This window comes from Grampus griseus (assembly GCF_964374135.1).
Source record: "Grampus griseus genome assembly, chromosome: 3".
Classification (NCBI taxonomy): domain Eukaryota; kingdom Metazoa; phylum Chordata; class Mammalia; order Artiodactyla; family Delphinidae; genus Grampus; species Grampus griseus.
In genome coordinates, this window is record NC_139019.1 from 111698890 (window position 1) to 111722977 (window position 24088).

General features: G+C 40.9%; 1 protein-coding gene and 1 pseudogene across 2 annotated transcripts in view; one reads left to right on the forward strand and one right to left on the reverse strand.

Moving 5' to 3' along the window:
* Positions 1-24088, forward strand: part of CATSPER3 (cation channel sperm associated 3) — a gene marked incomplete at both ends in the record, with an annotated part of 39569 nt that overhangs the window by 8588 nt on the left and 6893 nt on the right. Inside the window, one exon of the mRNA XM_082650319.1 lies at positions 13323-13562. Coding sequence (XP_082506445.1) covers positions 13323-13562 — 240 coding nt within the window. The remainder of the gene's footprint in view (positions 1-13322; positions 13563-24088) is intronic.
* LOC309820929 (proteolipid protein 2-like) lies at positions 9819-11895 on the reverse strand (annotated as a pseudogene). The gene is made up of 2 exons: positions 11809-11895; positions 9819-10262 (listed from the first exon to the last, which is right to left on the reverse strand). The product of its transcript is annotated as a proteolipid protein 2-like (transcript).

Consider the following 24088-nt stretch of genomic DNA (forward strand, 5'->3'; position numbering starts at 1 on the left):
AAGGATGGCTTTTACACAGGAGAAATGAACAGAAACTAGTAATGGGAATTACTAGACAGAGACTTAAAGTCAACTATGTAAAATATGCTCAGAGACCTAAAGGAAACCACAGGCAAAGACCTAAAGGTAACCAGGAGAACAGTGTTTCAGGAAATAGAATATATCAGTAAATAGAAATTATAAAAAGGAATGAAACAAATTCTGGAGCTGAAAATATAATAATTAAAAAATTCACTAGAGGGTTCAAGAGCAGATTTGAGCAGCCCGAAGAAATAATCAGTGAACTTGAAGGCAAATCACTTGGACTTATTCAGCCTGAGGAGCAGAAAGAAAAAAGAATGATGAAAATGAACAGAGTGTAAGAAACCTGAGGGGCACCATCAATCATATTAACATACACATGCATTCCAGAAGGAGAGGAGAGAGAGAAAGAGGAAGAACGAATATTTGATGAAATAATTGCCCAAAACCTTGCAAATTTGATAAAGAATATATACATCCAAGAAGCTCAGTGAATTCCAAGAAGGAGAAACAAAGAGATCCACACTGAGACACATTATAATCAAGCTATCAAAAGTCAAAGACAGAATCCTGAAAGCAGCAAGAGAGAAGCAACTTGTTACATATAAGGAATCCTCCATAAGATTAACAGCTGATTTCTCCTCAGAAACTATGAGGACAGTGGCAGTGAAATGACATATTTAAAGTACTGAAAGAAAAATATTGTCAACCAAGAATTCTATATCTAGCAAAACTATCCTTCAAAAAATGACGAAGAAATTAAGATATTTCCAGATAAACAAAAGCTGAGGGAGTTTGCTTCTGGTAGACCTGTGCTACAAGAAATGCTAAAGATAGTCCTTTAGGTGGAAATGAAACTAGATAGTACCTTAAGCCCTATGACAAAATAAAGAACACTGATAAATGTAACTACATAGGTGAGTATAAAAGCCAGTATTGTATTTTGGGTTCATAGCTCCTTTCTTTGTCTGTATGGTTTAAAATATGAATGCATAAAACAATAATTATATAGTTAATGGGCACTCAGTGTATTCAGATGTATTTTGTGACAACAGAAACATGAAGAGGGGAATGGAGCTGTGTAGGAACAGAATTGTTAATATACTATTGAAGCTAAGGTCATATTAGTTAAAAATGGATTGTTGTACATTTAAGAGGTTGATTGTAATCTCAAGGATAACCACCAAGAAAATAACTTTAAAAATGCAGAAAAAGAAATGAGAAAAGAATCAAAATGGTACACTACAAAAAAACCCCCAAAACACCAAAGAAAGCAGTAATGGAGGAACTGAGGAACAAAAAAGATGTGACATATATTAAACAAACAGCAAAATGGCAGGAGTAGTTTCTTCCTTATCAGTAATTACTTTAAATGTAAATGAATTAAACTGTCCAATTAAGATAGAATTGATTCTTAAAAAAATCCAAATATATGCTGTCTACAAGAGATTCACTTGAGATCCAGATACAAATAGGTTGAAAGTGAAAAATGCAAGAAGGTATTCCATGCAAATAGAAACCAAAAGAAGCTGGGTTGGGTATACTCATATCAGACAAAATAGACATTAAAGTAAAATGTTACAAGAGACAAAGAAGGACATTATGTATTGACCATAGGGTCAGTTCATCAATAAGATATAATAGTTTTTCTCAAGTACCTATGGAGCATTCTACAGGATAGACCATATGTTAGGCAACAAAACAAATCTCAGTAAATTAAAAACTATTGAAATCATACAGAGTATTTTTCTGACAACTATGGAGTAAAACTAAAAATCAGCAACAGCAGGAAAACTGGAAAATTTCCAAATATATGGAAATTAAACTACACATTCTTAAATAACCAATAGGTCAAAGAAGGAATCACAAAGGAATTTAGAAAATACTTTAAGAAAAATGAACATGAAAATACAACATAATGAAACTTATAGGTTGCAACAGAAGCAGTGCTCAGAGTGATATTTATACTTGTAAGTGCCTGCATTAGAAAAGAAGAAAGATCTCAAATTAATAACCTAATTTTACACCTTAAGGAACTAGAAAAAGAGGAACAAACTATACCCAAAACTAGCAGAAGAAAGGAAATGAAAAAGAGTGAGAAACAAAATAGAGAAATAATAGAGAAAAGTCAATAAAATAAAAATTCAGTTCTTTGAAAAGATCAACAAAATTTATAAGCCTTTAGTTAGATTGACTAAGAAAAAGAAGACTTAAATTACTAATAACAGAAATGAACGTTGGGACATTACAAATGACCTTATAGAAAAGAAAAGTTTTATAGCAGAATACTGTGAGCACTTTGTACACCAACAAATTAGATAGCCTAGATGAAATGGACAAAATCCTGGAAACATACTAACTACCAACCTGACTCAAGAAGAAATAGAAAACAGACATACTGAAACAGACCTATAAATAAAGAGATAGAATCACTAATCAAAAAACCTCCCAACAAAGCAATGCACAGGACCACATGTCTTCACTAGTTAATTTTACCCTGCATTTTAAAAAGATTGAATGCCAATCCTTCTCAAACTCTTCGAAAAACAGAAAAGGAGGGAATATTTCTGAATTCATTCCGTGAGGCCAACATTACCCTGAGACCAAAGCCAAAGACATCACAAGAAAGCTAGAGACCAACATCCCTTATGAATATAGGTGCAATAATAGTTGAGATACTTACATCTGAACCCAGCAGCATGCTTAAAAAGATTATACACCATGACCAAGTGGGATTTATCCCAGGAATGCAAGGGTGGTTCAACATAGAAAAAACCAACGAATGTAATACATCAATAGAATGAAGGAAACAATTGATATAATTATCTCAGTAGATGCTGAAAAAGCATTTGGCAAAATCCAACACCCTTTCATGATTAAAAAACCAAACAAACAAACAATTTGAACTAGAAATAGAAGGAAAATTTCTTGACTTGATAATGGGTAATTATGAAGAAATCCACAACTAACATCATACCCAGTGGTGAAAGACTGAAAATCTTTTCCCTAAGATAAGGAATAAGACAGATGCCTGCTTTCACCATTATTCAACATTGTACTGGAAGTTCTAGCCAGAGCATTTAGGCAAGAAAAAGAGTTAAAATTTATCCAAATTGGAAAGGAAGAACCGAAATTATCTTTATTTGTAGATGACTTGATCTTATGACTTGATCTTAGAAAATCCTAAAGAATACACACATATACAAACTCAACTATTAGAGCTATTAAATGAATTCAGCACAGTTGCAGGATACAAGATTAACAACAAAAATTAGTTGTATTTCTATACACTAATATGAACAATCTGAAAAGGAAATTAAGAAAATTCCATTTATAATAGCATTCAAAATAATAAAATACCTAGGAATAAATTTAGCCAAGGAGATGAGAGATGTGTATACTGAAAATTATACAACTTTGCTGAAAGAAATTAAATAAGACCTAAATAAATGGAAAGACATCCTATATTCATGGATTACAAAACTTGTTAAGAGGACTATCCAAAGTGATCTACAAATTCAATTCAATCCCTATCAAAATTTCAACAGCCTTTACAAAAAAGAAATTGAAAAGCACATCCTTAAATTCATATGAATGTGAATAGCCAAGACAACATTGAAAATGAAGAACAAAGTTGGAGGACTTGCACTTTCTGACTTCAAAACTTACTACAAAGATACAATAATGAAAAGAGTGTGGTACTCACATAAGGACAGACATAGACCTATGGAATAGAATTGAGATTCTAGAAATAAATCCAAATATCTATGGCCAATTGACTTTTGACAAGGGTGCCAAGACTTTTCAGGAGGAGAAAAATAATCTTTTCATCAAATGGTGGTAGGACAACTTGATATCCACATGCAAAAGAGTAAAGTTAGACCCCTGCCTCACACCATATATAAAAATTAACTTCCCTGGTGGTGCAGTGGTTAAGAATCTGCCTACCAATGCAGGGGACACAGGTTCAATCCCTGTTCCAGGAAGATCCCACGTGCCGTGGAGCAAGTAAACCCGTGCACCACAACTACAGAGCCTGCTCTCTAGAGCCCGCAAGCCACAACTACTGAGCCCAGGTGCCACATCTACTGAAGCCTGTGTGCCTGGAGCCCGTGCTCCGCAACAAGAGAAGCCACTGCAATGAGAAGCCCTCAAACTGCAATGAAGAGTAACCCCCATTTGCCGCAACTAGAGAAAGCCCATGTGCAGCAACGAAGACCCAATGCAGCCACACCCACACAAAAATTAACTGAAAATGGATCAAAATCCAAAATATATAAACTAGAAGAAACTCTTACAAGAAAACATAGGGGTAAATCTTTATGGACTTGGCATTTGGCAATGGACTCTTAGATATGACATTAAAAGCACAAGAAACAAAAGAAAAAATAGATAAATTGGACTTCATCAAAATTAAAAACATTTGTGAATCTAAGGATACAATCACAATCAAGAGAGTGAACATATGACCCACAGAATAGGAGAAAATATTTGCAAATTATATATCTGGTAAGGGATTAATATCTAGAACATATAAAGAATTTCCACAACTCAACAACAACAACAACAAAAACCCAATTCAAAAACAGGCAAAGGACTTGAATAGACATTTCTCCAAAGCAGATATACAAATGACCAGTAAGCGCATGAAAAGACGTTCAGCATCGCTAGTCATCAGAATGCAAAATGCAAATCAAAACCGCAATGAGATACAACTTCACACCCATTAGGACAGCTAGTATAAAAACAAACAAAACCCCTCTCCCCATAAAATGGAAAATAGGGCTTCACAGGTGGCGCAGTGGTTGAGAGTCCGCCTGCTGATGCAGGGGACGTGGGTTCGTGCCCCGGTCCGGGAAGATCCCACATGCCACGGAGTGGCTGGGCCCGTGAGCCATGGCTGCTGAGCCTGCGTGTCCGGAGCCTGTGCTCTGTGACGGGAGAGGCCACAACAGTGAGAGGCCCGCATACCGCAAAAAAAAAAAAAAAAAAAGGAAAATAACAGGTGTTGATGAGGATGTGGAGAAATTAGAACGCTTGTGCATTGCTGATTGGAATGTGAAATCATGCAGCCACTATAGAAAATATTTTGGTATTTCCTCAAAAAGTTAATCATAGAATTACCATATGATCCAGCAATTCCACTTCCAGGTGTATACCCCCAAAAATCAAAAACAGGGACTCATACAGATAGTCACACAGCAATGTTCATAGCAGCATTATTCTCAATAGCCAAAAGGTGGGAGCAACCCATGTATCCATCAACCAGTGAATGGATAAAGAAGATTTGGTATATTCATAAAATGGAATATTATTCAGTCCTAAAAAGTAATGGAATTGTGATACATGCTACAATGGGGGTGGACCTTGAAAGCATCATGCTGAGTGATATATAAACCAGACACACAAAGGGCAAAAATTATATGGTTGCACTTATATGAAGTACCTAGAATAGGCAAATTCATACAGAAAGTAGAATAGAGTTTACTATGAGATGGCTAGAGAGGAGGATGGGAATTATTGTTTATTAGATACAGAGTTTTTGTTTAGGATAGTGAAATAGTTCTTGGAGTGGATAGTGGGGATAATTGTGTAATAATGTGAATACTTAATACTACTGAATTAATTGTATACCTAAAAATGCTTTAAAATGATCAATTTCATGGTGTGTATATTTTACCACCATCAAAACCTAAAGATAATAAATACTCAAAATGAACCCCCTCCCTACTGAATTCTACACTTTAAAATGATGAATTTTATGGTACATGAATTATACCTCAATTTTAAAAATTATTGAGGTGACCTGTTGGAAAAGAGCAACAGAATAAAATCCAAAGGGAGAAAAAGGAAGGAAAAGTAAAGGAAAAAAAAAAAAAAGGAAAGTAGAAACAACCTAAGAGTCCGTCATCGGATGAATGGATAAAGAAGATGTGGCACATATATACAATGGAATATTACTCAGACATAAAAAGAAACGAAATTGAGCTATTTGTAATGAGGTGGATAGACCTAGAGTCTAGAGTGAAGTAAGTCAGAAAGAGAGAGACAAATACTGTATGCTAACACATATATATGGAATTTAAGAAAAAAAAATGTCAGGAAAACCTAGGGGTGAAACAGGAATAAAGACACAGACTTACTAGAGAATGGACTTGAGGCTATGGGGAGGGGTAAGGGTAAGCTGTGACAAAGCGAGAGAGAGGCATGGACATATATACACTACCAAACGTAAGGTAGATAGTTAGTGGGAAGCAGCCGCATAGCACAGGGAGATCAGCTCGGTGCTTTGTGACCGCCTGGAGGGGTGGGATAGGGAGGGTGGGAGGGAGGGAGACGCAAGCGGGAAGAGATATGGGAACATATGTATATATATAACTGATTCATTTTGTTGTGAAGCTGAAACTAACATACCATTGTAAAGCAATTATACCCCAATAAAGATGTTAAAATGAAAAAAAAAAAGGAAATAGGTAAGAGCAAAAATTAATGAAATGGAAAACAAAGATTCAACACAAAGGGATCAACAAAGCCAAAAGTTAGATCTTAGAAAATAATTATAAAATAACTTTCTTGATGAGACAATCATGATAAGTTGTCAGTGAAGCCCTGAATCATGTTAGGGATTAAAAAGAGAAATTGCATTTACCACTATTTACAATAGATGTCAGAAATCTAATAATTTTATGGCAATAAATTTGAAAACCTAGCTGAAATAAGATAATTTTCTAGAAAAAAATTACAAAACTCTCAATAAAAAAGGAAATACTTGAAAAAATATGTGTTCATATATGTCCTTTAGTTTTTATAAAACATTGGATTAGTAGTGAAAATTTTCCATCTCCTAAAACAAAAAAAAAGTAACTTGAACCAGATGGTTTTACATTCATGGAAGATATAATTCCAAACATATAAAACGCTGTTAGTGATTAGATAAATGAGCATATCTGCCCCGCCCACAGACAGTTCATTTCGTTAAGCCAGTACCGTTGGCCCTGTGTATCGTGGTTTCCAAATCCATGGATTCAACCAACCAGGGATCAAAAGTATTCTAAGAAAAAAAATTACAGAAAATTTCAAAAAGCAAAATTTGAATTTGCTGCTTGCCTGGCAACTATTTACATAGAATTTACATTGTATTTACCACTATTTAGATAGCATTTATGTTGTATTAGTATTAGATTATTATATATAATCTAGATCGCTTCTTGGCCTTTTGGCTAAGGTCAAGTATAGTACTATAAGTAATCTAGAGATGATTTAAAGTACGTGGGGAGGATGTACATAGGTTATATACAAATACTATGCCTTTTTATATAAGGGACTTGAGCATCTTTGGATTTTGGTATCCATGGGGGGTGAGGTCCTGGAACCAATCCCCTGGGAATACCAAGGGACAACTGTATATCCGTCATGCCAAAACAAAACTAGACAACGACCATATGAAAAAGGAAAATTACACCCAGTATCATGAGCTTGGACATAAAAATCCCAAACAGAATATTAGGAAACTGAATTTTAAAAAATACATGAAGAAGGTAATATAGCATTGCCAAGTTGGGGTTTTCCAGGAATGTGAATATTAGAAAAATCTAGAAATTTTATTAACCAGCTTAAAATATTAAATGAGTAAAAAACCCCAATAAAATCACTTTAAGAGATGTAGAAAAAAGTTTATCATGAATATCTTTCATGATAAAAATTTAGCAAACTAGGAGTAGAAAGGATTTGTTTTAAGTGATTAAGAGTACCGATGAAAAACCTACATCAAAATTCACACTCAGTGGTGAAACTGTAACAGTATTCCCTTTAAAGGTGTAGGCCAGTTATTATTGACAAGATTTGTATTAGCGTCTTAGCCAATGTATAATACAAGGAAAAGGAATAAAAAACATTAAGGATTAGAAAGAAAGTTTTAAAAGACCGTTATTATTCACAGGTGTTATGATTCCTGTATAGAAATCCCAAAAGAATCTGGAAGAATTATTAATTAATGAAGTTAGTACAATTAATAAAGTTAATAAATAATAAAGTCCAGCAAACTTGGTGGATATGTGATTAATAAATAAAATATATTTAATATGTCAGCAACAAAAATGATAGCACTTCTAATAAAATATAAAAAGTACTTAGAGGCAAAGCTAATAAAATCTTGGGTGATTTTTAAGGAGGAAAAAAATCTATAAAGGTCATTAAAGAAGACAAAGAAATGGAAGGGTATATCAGATCATGCATAGAAAGACTTAGTTTCTTCAAGATGCAATCTTCCCTAATTAAGCTATGATATCAATGAAATTCCAATAAGAAGTCTGGCAGGAATTTTTTATGGGTCGCCAAAAGCTGATGCTAAAATTTAGATAAAAGAATGAAATATAAAAAACCAAGATGGTTTTGAAAGTGAAAAGGGGAGAAGTCTTGACTTACCAGGTAATAAGACTTCCTATAATGCTGCAGTAATTAAAGCAGGGTGATGATGCGTGGATAGACAGATAGACCAATGGAACAGGATAGAGTGCTCAGAAACAGACCTGGCTTGTATGAAAACCTGGCCCCTGTCAGATGGCACTGCAAATGAGTGGTGGAAGATAAATTCTTCATTAAACAGTACATGTGGAAAGAAAAAACACAATTGGATCTCTACCTTCCAGCATACACAGCTAAAGACCTAACTTGAAAAGTGAAACTTTAAATTTTTAGAAGAAAATATAGATTTATATGATCTCAGAAGGGAAAGGTATCTTAAGGTATGAAATAAATAAGCCATGGAGAAAAAGTTTGGTTAATTTGATTCCATTAAAACTTTAAATTTCTATTCATCAGAAGATCATTAAAGAGGTGAAAAGATAAGTCACTGTAGGAGATGCTATTTGAAACACATATAACAGGTAAAGACTTAGGATTCAAAGTATGTGATACATTGTCTTCCAAATCAATAAGAAAAAGACAAAACAATCTAGCAGAAAATTTGGCAACAGATTAGGAACAGGCAATTTACAATTTAAACATATAAAAAGATGCCCAACTTCATTAATAATTAGAGAAATGACAAACTGAAAAATAAGATACCATTTCATATTCATCAAATTGACAAAAATTAAGAAGTCCAACAGTAGGAAGTATTGGTAAGGATGTTAAAAAAAAAAAAAGCATTGTTCAGAAGTAAGTCAGAAAGAGAAAAACAAATATCGTATAATATCGCTTGCATATGCAATCTAGAAAAATGGTACAAATGAACTTATTTGCAAAGCAGAAATAGAAACACAGATGTAGAGAACAAACTTATGGATACCAAGGCAGGGAGGGTGGTGGTGGAATGAATTGGGGGATTGGGATAGACATATATATATACTACTATGTATAAAATAGGTAACTAATGAGAATCTACTGTATAGCACAGGGAACTCTACTCAATGCTCTGGTGACCTAAATGGGAAGGAAATCTAAAAAAGAGGGGCTATATGTATACATATAACATTCACTTTGCTGTACAGCAGAAACTAACATAACATTGTGAAACAACTATACTCCAATAGAAATTAAAAAAAAAGGAGCATCACTGATATTAAAGTAAATTAGTACAATAGCTTCAGAAAACAATTTGGCAAAATCCAGTGAAGCTGAAGATGCTCATATTCTACAATCAGGTAATTCCACTCCTAGGTATGTAACAGAGAAAAACTACACCTGTGTACAGTAAAACATGGGGCTACGAGCTGGTTGGGAGTGTTGTAAGCGCAGAGAGTTATTTCGATGGAGGTGTTATTTGCAGGTTTCAGAGAGAAATGAAGGGAGTTCAACTACAGCTGGCAATCTGCAGGGTTAGTGGGGCAGCTGTGTCTGCTGCCGCAAGGGGAAGGTAACGTGGGCATCATGGCCACGTAGGCACCCAGCGATTAGACCCAGTACTCCTGTGATGATTTTGGAGTGGTTTCTTCTCTCAACAAGGACAATGGTTGAGGTGATCAGGTAGAGGATGACCACTGTGTGGGTTTGGAAGAAATCACTCCAAGGCCAGTTGATAGCCTATATCTCGGTGTGCAGGTAACACACATAGATGATAAAGAATATAGCAGCAAAGATCATCTCAATCAGCAGTCAAGGCAGGTCAGAATCACCAGGCACAATAGCATCTTAGCAAACAGGAGAATTCCCTTTCGGGTGCTCCAGAAGTTGGTGCTGGCGGCCCAGCAGCTGGGAGCCCAAGGGGTGCTCAGAATCTGCTGTGGCAGGGGCTGGGGTCCCTAGGGGCACGGAGGAACTGCTCATGGGTTCGAGGATGCTGCACACCCAGCCATCTTGCCCACGATCTGGCTGGGGAGAGGGCCCAGGGGCAAAGGACCTTAAGTCCACTTTTTAAATGGCCCCGCAACCTGACTCAAACTTTTTGTACTCTTTGCAGTAGTAAAAAATTACAAAGAAGCTAAATATCACTCAGTGGGTAACTGGATAAAGAAATTATAGTATTTTCATAAGTGGAATTGCTAAATAGTGGTGAAACACTAAACTAGGTTTACGTATATCAACATGGATGAATCTTATAATTTTAAATGAAAAAAAATCGCCCAAAGAATACTGTAATGTATATGCAATTTATGTAGTGTATAAAAAACGCAAAACCATACTATGTACTTTTAGGGATACATATGTGGTAAAAGTATAAAACACACGAGCAAGACATACTCCAGATTTAAAACAGGATTACTTTTGTGGGAAGGGAAGGGGATCTGATGGATGTGAGGCTCTGCCTGTAATGGTAATATTTTATTTCTTAAGCTGGGTGGTGGTATATGGTTGTTCATTATATTATTCTTTATACCTTTTTGTGTATATTAAATGTTTCATTGTAGTTAACAAACATAAAAGTGTATGTAAATGGTTGCCATGTGGTGACCACAAATATAAGTATACAGGACAAATAACACCACCAGCTGCCCTCATGTTTTCCAAAGGGATAGTTGTGGCTTGAGTTACAATTTCCAGTGACAGCATCTGCCATATTTAAAAGGTGGTGTATCTCAAAACCTTTTCTATTTCCCTCTAGAAATGGAAATAGAAACTCTCTCTAGCCCCCCTTCACCCCACCCCAAACTCATCTCAGTTAAAGGTATCGGCGTTTACCCAGTTGCTCTGTGTGAAGCACTAGAGTCTTCCTTGCCTTCTCTCTACGCTGTGCACCCCTGAGTCCATCAGCAAGTCCTGTCATCACTGCCCACAGAATACTTCCGGAATCTGCCCTCTTCTCTTCAGCTCCACACTGTCCCCCACTCCAATACAATCTAACCTCGTCTCTTGCCTGGATGATGGTTCTTCTACTATCTAGCGCCTCCTCCCTAACTCGCCTCCCAGTTGCTACTCCTGCCAGTTCCCCCACGGTCTCTTTTCCACGGAGATCTCTTTAAAATGTAAATCAGTTCACATCACTCCCTTGCTCAAACTCCTCCAAGGCTGAGGTTAAAGTTCACAGCCCTCACCAGGCCTACAAGGCCCTCCCTACATGGCCCGCCCCTCCAACTGCATCTCCCGCTCTGCTCACCCCTTTCTGGCTTTGCTGTTCCTTGCTCCCCTTAAGGCCCTTGCACTCGCCATTGGGGAGTAGTCTCCCAGTTTTTATTATGGCTCCATCCCTGGCTTTAGCAAGGCCTCCGCTCAGCACCTTTTCTAAAGTAGCGGCCATGCCTGCCCCTCCCCACCCTGGCCAGCCCCTCTCTCCCCTTTGGCTGTTTCACTTTCCCTCCTGTCTGATGTTACGTATGTATTTGTCTAAACATTCATTTCCGTCTCCCCTACTAGACCGTCAGCTTCCTGGGCATGCTGTGGTGATCTATCCTGCAGACCCTCATTCTCGTAGCCATTGGCGTCGGGCAGATGCGACATCCCAAGAGCTTCTTGGAAGCCAAGAAGCTGGTGTAGCTGTCCCAGGCTTCCCAGGCCATCCTTCCTCCCTGGCTGGGGAAGCAAGGGCCTCCTGGACTCATTTCTCTCTGGCAGGAGGCCTGGTCCCCAGCCGTGGGTGTCTACAGGGGAGAGGGGCCACAGCACAAGCTGAGGGCAGCAGCTTGGCTGGCTAATACTGAACAGGTGGCAGGGTAAATGCCTGCCCCCTCCCCTGGGCCCTTTGCAGTAATCTGGTGAAGCCACTGGGAGCCCTACTGACACCTCAGAATCACAGTGTTACTGATCAGGGATGTGAGCCTGTTGTCTGGGGGGACTGAGGGGAGGGGAGTGGGTGGGCAAGCCAGTCTCCCTTCTGTCTTCCTTTCCTAACTTGGGATTTTGACCAGGTTGGGGTGGGATTCCCTGCCACCCAGGAAACCTCACTATTCCCTCCTTGGGCCTAGACCCAGCCTGCTGATCCAGGCTGTGTGTGTCAGTTGAGGGTGGGGTAGAGGGAGTTGCAGTGTGTGCCCTGAGGTTGACCCCAGGTTCTTCACACGGTTGTTCGTTTGGGGACGAGAGAAACTGGGGTTAGGCCAAACAGAGGCCTTGGTGCTGGTTGGGGATGGGGCCTGCAGAGTCTTAGTTACTGATTTCATTTTCAATAAGTTTAGGTTTGTTACCTTGGTTTCCCAATAAAAAAAATTAACTTCTAAAAAAAAAAATGAGACTGTTTCATTGTTTCATTTCCCTGTGCCTGAAACAGTGCTTGCTTGGCATGTGGTAGATGCTTAATCAAAGCTTCCTCAATGAATGAATTCATTGATGATAAGGAAAAACTTAGATGACTCAAAAAGTACCTTTTGGTAAAATCAAAGCCACTGGAGTTGTAGATGCATGAGAAGAATTTGAATGAGATTGTTTCATAAAGTATAAAAGTGGAAAAAAAAAGCAGAATGTTTTTCAGAAGCAGATTAATTAACTGATTTTAAGTATGTGTGATAATAGAGTAAATAAAGTAGATGTGTGAGTAGTTCATCTCCTTTCCCAAAAGTCTGGGTATTCAGGTTGGCCAGAAGGCTCTTGGGATCTTCTCTTTGGAAATCCGGGTTGCCTGACACGCACCTCCCACCGGGCCTCAATAGTCATTCTGTCCATCGGTCAGTCAGTCATTCCCAAGCTATCTGGGTCAAATCCAGCCCTAAGCTCGGGGCCACAGGGTAGGCAAGGCACAGAAAGAGAAGGGAATCAGGCACATTGTGTCCACTGTATGCCAGGGACTCTGCCTGGGTTTCTCTGTCTTGTGGCTGACTTAGGAGCACCCGCTCCCACCCTCGCCCCACCAACACACACACCTGATTGGGTGGCCCAGGCAGGGGTAAGGTCTGCAGCTTGGTCTGACCCTCCTACCCTTACCACCCCTGTAGGTCTCAGAGCTCATCTTTGTGTCCATCTATAGCTCCGAGTTCTGCATGAAGCTCTACGTGGACCCCATCAACTACTGGAAGGATGGCTACAACCTGCTAGATGTGATCATTATCATCATCATCTTCATCCCCTACAGCCTCCGCAAGATCAAGGGCAAGCACTACCCCTACCTCAACATCGCCGATGGCGTACAGTCCCTGCGCATTCTCAAGCTCATCCCCTATAGCCGCGGCATCCGGGTGAGTGACATGGGTTGCCATGGTTCTGGGAGTGCAGGTGATAGGGCCCGTCTGCCCATCAGCTCCTGATGAAATGATAATTCTGCTACTCTCATGCAGTGACTGAGTCCTCTTGTGTGACAGGTTGATGTTTACCTGTGTTCTCTCATTTAATCTTAAAACGATTCTAGGAAAGGTATTAGCTCCATTTTACAGATGAAGAAATTGAGACCCAAGGTCACTCAGCAGTTAGATGCTGGAGCTGAGCTTCAAAAGGTGTGTCTGACTCAAGACCATCTGATCTTTTCCTCTCTCCCATGTTGCAAAGTGACTGATTTTCTTATGGTCCAGACCCTTTGGACTACATGCCCAGGAGTCTCCAGCTTTTTGGTGGCTTCAGCCACTCACTGCTTTCCCCGAGCGATTGAAAAATCTGCTGCTTCTCTTGATGGGAATGGTCTCATGACTTGTTCAGGCAGCTCTGGAAGTGCTGCTCCTGCTGAGAGGGCAGAGGGTGGCCAGTCTTTACTTGGCTCGGAGGTTTCAGAACAAACCTCAGAGGTGCCCCAAACGTGCCCTCAGGTGTCCATCCTGGACATGGTATGTTTGCCCTGGCTCTGGTCAGTACCCGTGCTTCTCCAGGAAGGGGCTGGTTTGGACCTATTTGACAAGTTAGGGTGTGTCAGCCTGTTCTGCTGAGAGGTTGCCCCTAGGCCAGCCTGGTGTCTGTCTGTCTAGGGCTTAGGTCCGACACTCAGGGAGCCCAAGGGAGCCCCAGGCCTGAGTGGAGAATAGGTGCATGTTAAAGAGCTCCCCCTCCTGCAGACCCCATGCATTCAGGTCTTGCTCTCACGTGGTCACATACCCATGTGTGTCCCCTCCCAGGATGGGAGCATGGTCCCATCCTCCTGCTTCTCTTCACGGCAAGGCTCCTGGAAGGGGTGTCTGTTCTCCCAGTCCCTCTTCCTTACCTGTCATTTGTGTCCGGGCTTCCTCCCTCCTCTCCCCTGTAACTAGCCCCTCTGAGGTTGCCAGCAGCTTCCTGTCACCGCTTTCTCCTGGTTTCCCTCCAGCCTCTTAGGCATAACTTCTCAGGTGCGTGTTTTCTTTGCCTTGCCCAGGACTGTGTCCTGAGCTCTCTTCTCTTCTCACTCTGTATTCTCTTTGGGTGACCTTTTGCACTTGTCAGGGGTCTTCACCTGCCCACGCCACTTTCTTTGAACTTCAGACCTAACTGCTTCCTGGATAGCTCACATACTCCTCAAACTCAACGTGTCTAAACCGGAAGTCTTCACTCTCCTCCCACCCCCACCCTCCAATCCCAAGACCTGGCTCCTCCTCCTGTATTTTGTCTGTTGGGGATGGGTGCCTCCTGTCAAGTCAACTGCCAAGTCATAAGTTTGAGTGTCGGCTTTGAGCTCTCTCTCTCAGAGTCCTATAGCCTGGCCTCCTAGATAGTTCTCGGCTTGTTCACACCTTTTCACTCCAACAGCCATCATTTTTTCTCCATCACCATTCACCTTTCCATGGGTTCCTGCAGTGGCTTCCCACACTACTGAGAGCCCTGGAGCAGAAATGCCTCAGCAGCTGGAGGAATCTCTAAAGTGCACCTCAAGTCATGGCATTACTCCTTTTACACTTGGGAGTGACTCCCCTTGTTCGTGGGCTAGAGGCAGACCCTATAATGTGTCCTAGAAGTGGGGAAGGGAGTGTCTGAGGTGCTGGCCTATGGAGTCTGTGTCAGGGAGGGATGAGAGTAAGGTAGGTGGACAGGAAAGAAGACTGGAGCTCTTTGGGAGGGGAGTGCCAGGTGGCGGGCACCTCGGAGTGAGGGAGTAATCAGACAGTGGGGGCTGTGCCCATTTTTTGGGGTATGGGGCACCAAGGGAGCAGGGGCCTAAAGTGATTCAAGGGTCGCTGGAGATGAGGAAGTCAAGGGACGAAGAGGCCTGGGGATTGGTGGATGTCCACAGAGATGCTGAAGGCCCCCAGGATGAGAGCAGGGTGGGGTGGAGCCATTCCAAGATGCAACAGGGTGTGGGAAGGTGGAAGGTTGGCCCTGCCCAGAGGCAGGGGCTTTGCCCATGGAGGCTGGGGCTCTGAGGATAAAGTAGGGGATGGCCTCCTGAATCAGGTGGGTGGGGGATGAGCAGCCTCCCTCTAGAGGGCTGCCGGGGAGCGATGTCCTCAGGCAAGAGAGGGTTTACAGGGAAGGCCAGGAGAGAGATCACTGTGGAATGAAGGTGCCAGAGACCTGCGGGAGTCATGAGAGGAAGGTGGTGATGGTGGTGGGCTGAGGGAAAGGAAGTCCAGGGCTGTGCAGGGAGGAGGAAGCAGAAAGGACTGGTGGCAGGAGGGGCTTCCATCTTGGGGAGTGGGGGGAGGGGCAGTGACCCAGATTGTCCCTTGTGAGGCTGAGGGCACGAGCCACCTGCTGACTGCATTGTGTTGTGGCAGCCTGGTCAGCGGGGAAGGCCTGGAGGTGCCAGGGTCTTGGTGCCCGGCAGGGATAGCCCAGGGATCCAGTGAAGGGCACACAGCCCTCCCCACTGGCCAAGGCCTATCCCAGAGCTCAGCCTGGCTTGCTTGGTGACCGAAGGCCTCTGCGTGGCCTTTGGTCCATGTGGTCACGCAGACACCCAAGGGCACGCAAACACAGCATGTTCATATGCATACAGTCCATGTTTGACCCCAAGGTCTTTCTGTCATTAAGCAGAGCCTTGTATCCAAAAGTTGTTCCCTGGGGAACCATCAGACCCCCTGGTTGTAGCTCTTCTATGGGTTTGGGGATGTCCCTGGACCCCCAGAGTGACTCTGGATTACATGCCCTCTGTACACCAGCCTGGCCAGCTGGCCAGGGGAGCTGGAGGTGCCAACGGTGGAGCCTTGCACCTCTGTGCTGATTTATATTCACTGAGGTCTAGATGAGGCTCTAACAGAGCTGCAGCTCAGTGCCCAGAGCTGGCACTCCGGCACATTCTTGACTCCTGTTCCCTGATGAATTAAGAGGACATTCTGCTTTCCACCTCATGGCAATAAACCTGCACCATGAAGAAATAGTTTCTTGCTGTTTTGCACACAGAGAAGCTCTGTTAGCTGGGCAACCAAGGGCCACACTGTCCTTGTTCATCTGCATTTCAGCCTGAAGAACCACCTGCAGACACTGAGCTGCAAGTGAGAGCATCAGCCTCGCCTCCCTCCCTGCCTGCTCCTCTTTGGGGTGCATCACTTGCCACCCATCAGAGCGGCAGGGCCCGAGTACCTGCCCTGACAAGAGGTCCTCTCCATGCCCAGAATGCCCCAAGGCCAGGAGGGCAGCCCTAGCGTGATTCAGAGCCCAGGACAGCTGAACTGGGGGCTAGGAGTTGCTTCCCCAAAGAATTTGGGAATTCAGAATCAGGCACCTACTGGGGGCCAGGCTGTAGGTCTAGAAAGTGCAGGACTTCCTCAGGGAAGGAGCTACCAGCCTATGGGGATCTGGGTAAACATCCATGGGACTAGATTTCTTTTTTTTTTTTTTATACATCTTTATTAGAGTATAACTGCTTTACAATGTTGTGTTAGTTTCTGCTGTACAACAAAGCTATATGAATACATATATCCCCATATCCCCTCCCTCTTGTGCCTCCCTCCCACCCTCCCTACCCCAACCCTTTAGGTGGTCACAAAGCACCGAGCTGATCTCCCTGTTCTATGCAGCTGCTTCCCACTAGCTATCTGTTATACATTTGGTAGTGTATATATGTCCATGCCACTCTCTCACTACATCCCAGCCTCCCTTTCCCCCACTGTGTCCTCAAGTCCGTTCTCTACATCTGCATCTTTATTCCTGCCCTGCCACTAGGTTCATCAGTATGATTTTTCTAGATTCCAAATATATGCTTTAGCATACGGTATTTGTTTTACTCTTTTTGAGTTACTTCACTCTGTATGACAGTCTCTAGGTCCATCCACCTCACTACAAATAACTCAATTTCATTCCTTTTTATGGCTGAGTAATATTCCATTGTATATATGTGCCACATCTTCTTTATCTATTCATCTGTCAATGGATATTTAGGTTGCTTCCATGTCCTGGCTATTGTAAATAGTGCTGCAATGAACATTGGGGTGCATGTGTCTTTTTGAATTATGGTTTTCTCAGGGTATATGCCCAGTAGTGGGATTGCTGGGTCATATAGTAATTCTATTTTTAGTTTTTAAAGGAATGTCCATACTGTTCTCCATAGTGGTTGTATCAATTTACATTCCCACCAACAGTGCAGGAGGGTCCCCTTTTCTCCACACCCTCTCCAGCGCTTATTCTTCCTAGATTTTTTGATGATGCCATCCTGACTGGTGTGAGGTGATACCTCATTGTGGTTTTGATTTGCATTTCTCTAATGATTAGTGATGTTGAGCATCTTTTCATGTGTTTGTTGGCAGTCTGTATATCTTTTTTGGAGACATGTCTATTTAGGGCTTCTACCCATTTTTGGACTGGGTTGTTTGTGTTTTTGATATTGAGCTGCATGAGCTGCTTGTATATTTTGGAGATTAATCCTTTGTCAGTTGCTTCGTTTCCAAATATTTTCTCCCATTCTGAGGTTTGTCTTTTTGTCTTATTTTTGGTTTCCTTTGATGTGCAAAAACTTTTAAGTTTCATTAGGTCCCATTTGTTTATTTTTGTTTTTATTTCCATTGCTCTAGGAGGTGGGTCACAAAGGATTTAGCTGTGATTTATGTAATAGAGTGTTCTGCCAATATTTTCCCCTAAGAGTTTTATAGTGTCTGGCCTTACATTTAGGTCCTTAATTCATTTTGACTTTACTTTTGTGTATGGTGTTAGGAAGTGTTCTAATTTCATTCTTTTACATGTAGCTGTCCAGTTTTCCCGCACCACTTATTGAAGAGGCTGTCTTTTCTCCACTATAAATTCTTGCCTCCTTTGTCAAAGATAAGGTGACCATATGTTCGTGGGTTTATCTCTGGGCTTTCTTTTTTTTAATACTAACTTTATTTGTTTATTTATTTATGTATTTTTATACCTTTAATGGAGTATAATTACTTTACACTGTTGTGTTAGTTTCTGCTGCACAACAAAGTGAATCAGCTATATGTATACATATACCCCCATATCCCCTCCCTCTTGAGCCTCCCTCCCACCCTCCCTATCTGACCCCTCTAGGTCATCACAAAGCACCGAGCTTATCTCCCTGAGCTATGCAACATCTTCCCACTAGCCATCCATTTTACATTTGGTAGTGTATATATGTCAATGCTACTCTCTCACTTCATCCCAGCTTCCCTTTCGCCCGCTCTGTCCTCAAGTCCATTCTCTACATCTGCGTCTTTATTCCTGCCCGGCCACTAGGTTCATCAGTACCATTTTTTAGTTCCATATATGTGCGTTAGCATACGGTATTTGTTTTTCTCTTTCTTACTTCACTCTGTGTGACAGACTCTGGGTGCATCCACCTCAATACAAATAACTCAATTTCATTCCTTTTTATGGCTGAGTAATATTCCATTACATATATGTGCCACATCTTCTTTATCCATTCATCTGTCGATGGACATTTAGGTTGCTTCCATGTCCTGGCTATTGTAAATAGTGCTGCAATGAACACTGTGGTACATGTGTCTTTCATTTTTATTTATTTTTTTAACATCTTTATTGGAGTATAATTGCTTTACAGTAGTGTGTTAGTTTCTGCTTTATAACAAAGTGAATCAGCTATACATATACATATGTCACCATATCTCCTCCCTCTTGTATCTCCCTCCCACCCTCCCTATCCCACCCATCCAGGTGGTCACAAAGCACCGAGCTGATCTCCCTGTGCTATGTGGCTGCTTCCCACTAGCTATCTATTTTACATTTGATAGTGTATATATGTCCATGCCACTCCCTCACTTCGTCCCAGCTTACCCTTCCCCACCCCATGTCCTCAAGTCCATTCTCTACATCTGCGTCTTTATTCCTGTCCTGCCCCTAGGTTCATCAGAACCTTTTTTTTTTTTTAGATTCCATATATATGTGTTAGCATATGGTACTTGTTTTTCTCTTTCTGACTTACTTCACTCTGTATGACAGACTCTAGGTCCATCCACCTCAGTACAAATAACTCAATTTTCTTTCTTTTTATGGCTGAGTAATATTCCATTGTATATATGTGCCACATCTTCTTTAGCCATTCATCTGTCGATGGACACTTAGGTTGCTTCCATGTCCTGGTTATTGTAAATAGAGCTGCAGTGAACATTGTGGTACATGACTCTTTTTGAATTATGGTTTTCTCAGGGTATGTGCCCAGCAGTGGGATTGCTGGGTCATATGGTAGTTCTATTTTTAGTTTTTAAAAAAATTTTACTTTATTTATTTATTTATTATACAGCAGGTTCTTATTAGTTATCTATTTTTACATATTCGTTTATATATGTCCATCCCAATCTCCCAATTCATCCCACCACAACCACCCCCTCACTTTCCCCCCTTAGTGTCCATACACTTGTTCTCTACATCTGTGTCTCCATCTGCCTTGCGAACCGGTTCATCTATACTATTTTTCTAGATTCCACATATATGCGTTAACATACAATATTTGTTTTTCTCTTTTTGACTTGTTTCACTCTGTATGACAGTCTCTAGGTCCATCCACATCTCTACAAATGACCCAGTTTCGTTCCTTTTTATGGCTGAGTAATATTCCATTGTATATATGTACCACATCTTCTTTATCCATTCATCTGTCGATAGGCATTTAGGTTGCTTCCATGACCTGGCTATTGTAAATAGTGCTGTAATGAACATTGGGGTGCATGTGTCTTTTTGAATTATGGTTTTCTCAGGGTATATGCCCAGTAGTGGGATTGCTGGGTCATATGGTAGTTCTATTTTTAGTTTTTTAAGGCACCTCCATACTGTTCTCCATAGTGGCTGTACCAATTTACGTTCTCACCAACAATGCAAGAGGGTTCCCTTTTCTCCACACCCTCTCCAGCATTTGTTGTTCATAGATTTTCTAATGGTGCCTGTTCTGACCAGTGTGAGGTGATACCTCATTGTAGTTTTGATTTGCATTTCTCTAATAATTAGTGACGTTGAGCAGCTTTTCATGTGCATCTTGGCCATGTGTATGTCTTCTTTGGAGAGATGTCTATTTAGGTCTTCTGCCCACTTTTTGATTGGGTTGTTTGTTTTTTTAATATTGAGCTGCATGAGCTGTTTATATATTTTGGAGATTAATCTTTTGTCTGTTGATTCATTTGCAAATATTTTCTCCCATTCTGAGGGTTGTCTTTTCATCCTGTTTATAGTTTCCTTTGCTGTGCAAAAGCTTTGAAGTTTCATTAGGTCCCATTTGTTTACTTTCGTTTTTATTTCCATTACTCTAGATCTTGTTGTGATTTATGTCAAAGAGTGTTCTTCCTATGTTTTCCTCTAAGAGTTTTATAATGTCCAGTCTTACATTTAGGTCTTTAATCCATTTTGAGTTTATTATGTGCATGGTGTTAGGGAGTGTTCTAATTTCATTCTTTTACATGTAGCTGTCCAGTTTTCCCAGCACCACTTATTGAAGAGACTGTCTTTTCTCCATTGTATATCCTTTCCTCCTTGTCGTAGATTAGTTGACCATAGGTATGTGAGTTTATCTCTGGGCCTTCTATTCTGTTCCGTTGATCTATATTCCTGTTTTTGTGCCTTGTTGTCTTGATTACTGTAGCTTTGTAGTATAGTCTGAAATCAGGGAGTCTGATTCTTCCAGCTCCATTTTTTTTTCCCTCAAGATTGCTTTGGCCATTCGGGATGTTCTGTGTCTCCCTACAAATTTTTTTTTTTTTTTGCGATACGCGGGCCTCTCTCTGTTGTGGCCTCTTCCATTGTGGAGCACAGGCTCCGGACTGCACAGGCTCAGCGGCCATGGCTCACGGGCCCAGCCCCTCCGTGGCACGTGGGATCTTCCCGGACCAGGGCACGAACCCGTGTCCCCTGCATTGGCAGGTGGACTCTCAACCACTGCGCCACCAGGGAAGCCCTCCATACAAATTTTACGATTTTTTTTCTAGTTCTGTAAAAAATGCCGTGGGTAATTTGATAGGGATTGCATTAATCTGTAGATTGCTTTGGACATAGTCATTTTCACAATATTGATTCTTCCAATCTAAGAACATGGTATATCTCTCCATCTGTTTGTGTCATTTTTGATTTCTTTCATCAGTGTCTTATAGGTTTCTGAGTACAAGTCTTTTACCTCCTTAGGTAGGTTTTTTCCTAGGTATTTTATTCTTTTTGTTGCAATGGTGAATGGGTTGTTTCCTTAATTTCTCTTTCTGATCTTTCGTTGTCAGTGTATAGGAATGCAGGAGGTTTCTGTGCATTAATTTTGTTTCCTGCAACTTCACCAAATTCATTGATTAGCTCTAGTAGTTTTCTGGTGGCATCGTTAGGATTCTCTATGTATAGTATCATGTCATCTGCAAACAGTGACAGTTTTACTCCTTCTTTTCTGATTTGTATTCCTTTTATTTCTTTTTCGTCTCCTATTGCCTTGGCCATTACTTCCAAACCTATGTTGAATAATAGTGGTGAGAGTGGACATCCTTGTCTTGTTCTTGATCTTATAGGAAATGCTTTCAGTTTCTCACCATTGAGAATGATGTTTGCTGTGGGTTTGTCGTATGTGACCTTTATTATGTTGAGATAGGTTCCCTCTATGCCCACTTTCTGGAGAGTTTTTGTCATAAATCAGTGTTGAATTTTGTCAAAAGCTTTTTTCTGCATCTATTGAGATGATCATATGGTTTTTATTCTTCAGTTTGTTAATATGGTGTATCACATTGATTGACTTGCATATATTGAAGAATCCTTGTATCTCTGGGATAAATCCCACTTGATCATGGTGTATGATCCTTTTAATGTATTGTTGGATTCTGTTTGCTAGTATTTTGTTGAGGATTTTTGCATCTATATTCATCAGTGATATTGGTCTTTAATTTTCTTTTTTTTGTAGTGTCTCTGTCTGGTTTGGGTATCAGGGTGATGGTGGCCTCATAGAATGAGTTTGGGAGTATTTTGGAAGAGTTTTAGAAGGATACATGTTAGCTCTTCTCTAAATGCTTGACAGAATTCACCTGTGAAGCCATCTGGCCCTGGGCTTTTGTTTGTTGGAGGATTTTTTTTTTTTTTTGTGGTACGTGGGCCTCTCACTGTTGTGGCCTCTCCCATTGCGGAGCACAGGCTCCGGACGCGCAGGCTCAGTGGCCATGGCTCATGGGCCCAGCTGCTCCGCGGCACGTGGGATCTTCCCGGACCGGGGCACGAACCTGCGTCCCCTGCATTGGCAGGTGGACTCTCAATCACTGCGCCACCAGGGAAGCCCTGTTGGAGGATTTTTAATCACAGTTTCAATTTCAGTGCTCCTGATTGGTCTGTTCATATTTTGTATTTCTTCCTGATTCAGTCTTGGAAGGTTGTACTTTTCTAAGAATTTGTCCATTTCTTCCAGGTTGTCCATTTTACTGGCATATAGTTGCTTATAGTAGTCTCTCACAATCCTTTGTATTTCTGCAGTGTCAGTTGTTACTTCTCTGTTTTCATTTCTAATTATTTTGATTTGAGTCTTCTCTCTTTTTTTCCTGATGAGTCTGGCTAATGGTTTATCCATTTTGTTTATCTTCCAAAGAACCAGCTTTTAGTTTTATTAATCTTTGCTATTGTTTCCTTCATTTCTTTTTGATTTATTTCTGATCTGATTTATGATTTCTTTCTTTCTGCTAGCTTTGGGGGTTTTTTTTGTTCTTTCTCTAACTGCTTTAGGTGTAAGGTTATGTTGTTTATTTGAGATTTTTCTTGTTTCTTTTTCTTTCCTTTTTTTTTTGGCTGTTTTGGGTCTTCGTTCCTGCATGTAGGCTTTCTGTAGTTGCAGCGAGCAGGGGCTACTCTTCATTGCAGTGCACGGGCTTCTCATGGCAGTGGCTTCTCTTGTTGTGGAGCATGGGCTGTATCTAGGCACACGGGCTTCAGTAGTTGTGGCCCAAGGGCTTAGTAGTTGTGGCTTGCGTAGCACAGGGGCTTAGTTGCTCCGTGGCATGTGGGATCTTCCCGGACCAGGGATCAAACTCGTGTCCCCTGCATTGGCAGGTGGATTCTTAACCACTGTTTCACCAGGGAAGACCCTCTTATTTCTTGAGGTAGGATTGTATTGCTGTCAACTTCCCTCTTAGAACTGCTTTTGCTGCATCCCATAAGTTTTGCGTCATTGTGTTTTCATTGTCATTTGTTTCTAGGTAGTTTTTGATTTCCTGTTTGATTTCTTCAGTGATCTCTTGGTTATTTAGTAGCATGCTGTTTAACCTCCATGTGTTTGTATTTTTTACCGTTTTTTTCCCTGTAATTGATATCTAGTCTCATAGCGTTGTGGTCGGAAAAGATGCTTGATATGATTTCAATTTTCTTAAATTTACCAAGGCTTGATTTGTGACCCAAGATGTGATCTATCCTGGAGAACGTTCCATGTGCACTTGAGAAGAAAGTGTATTCTATTGTTTCTAGATGGAATGTCCTA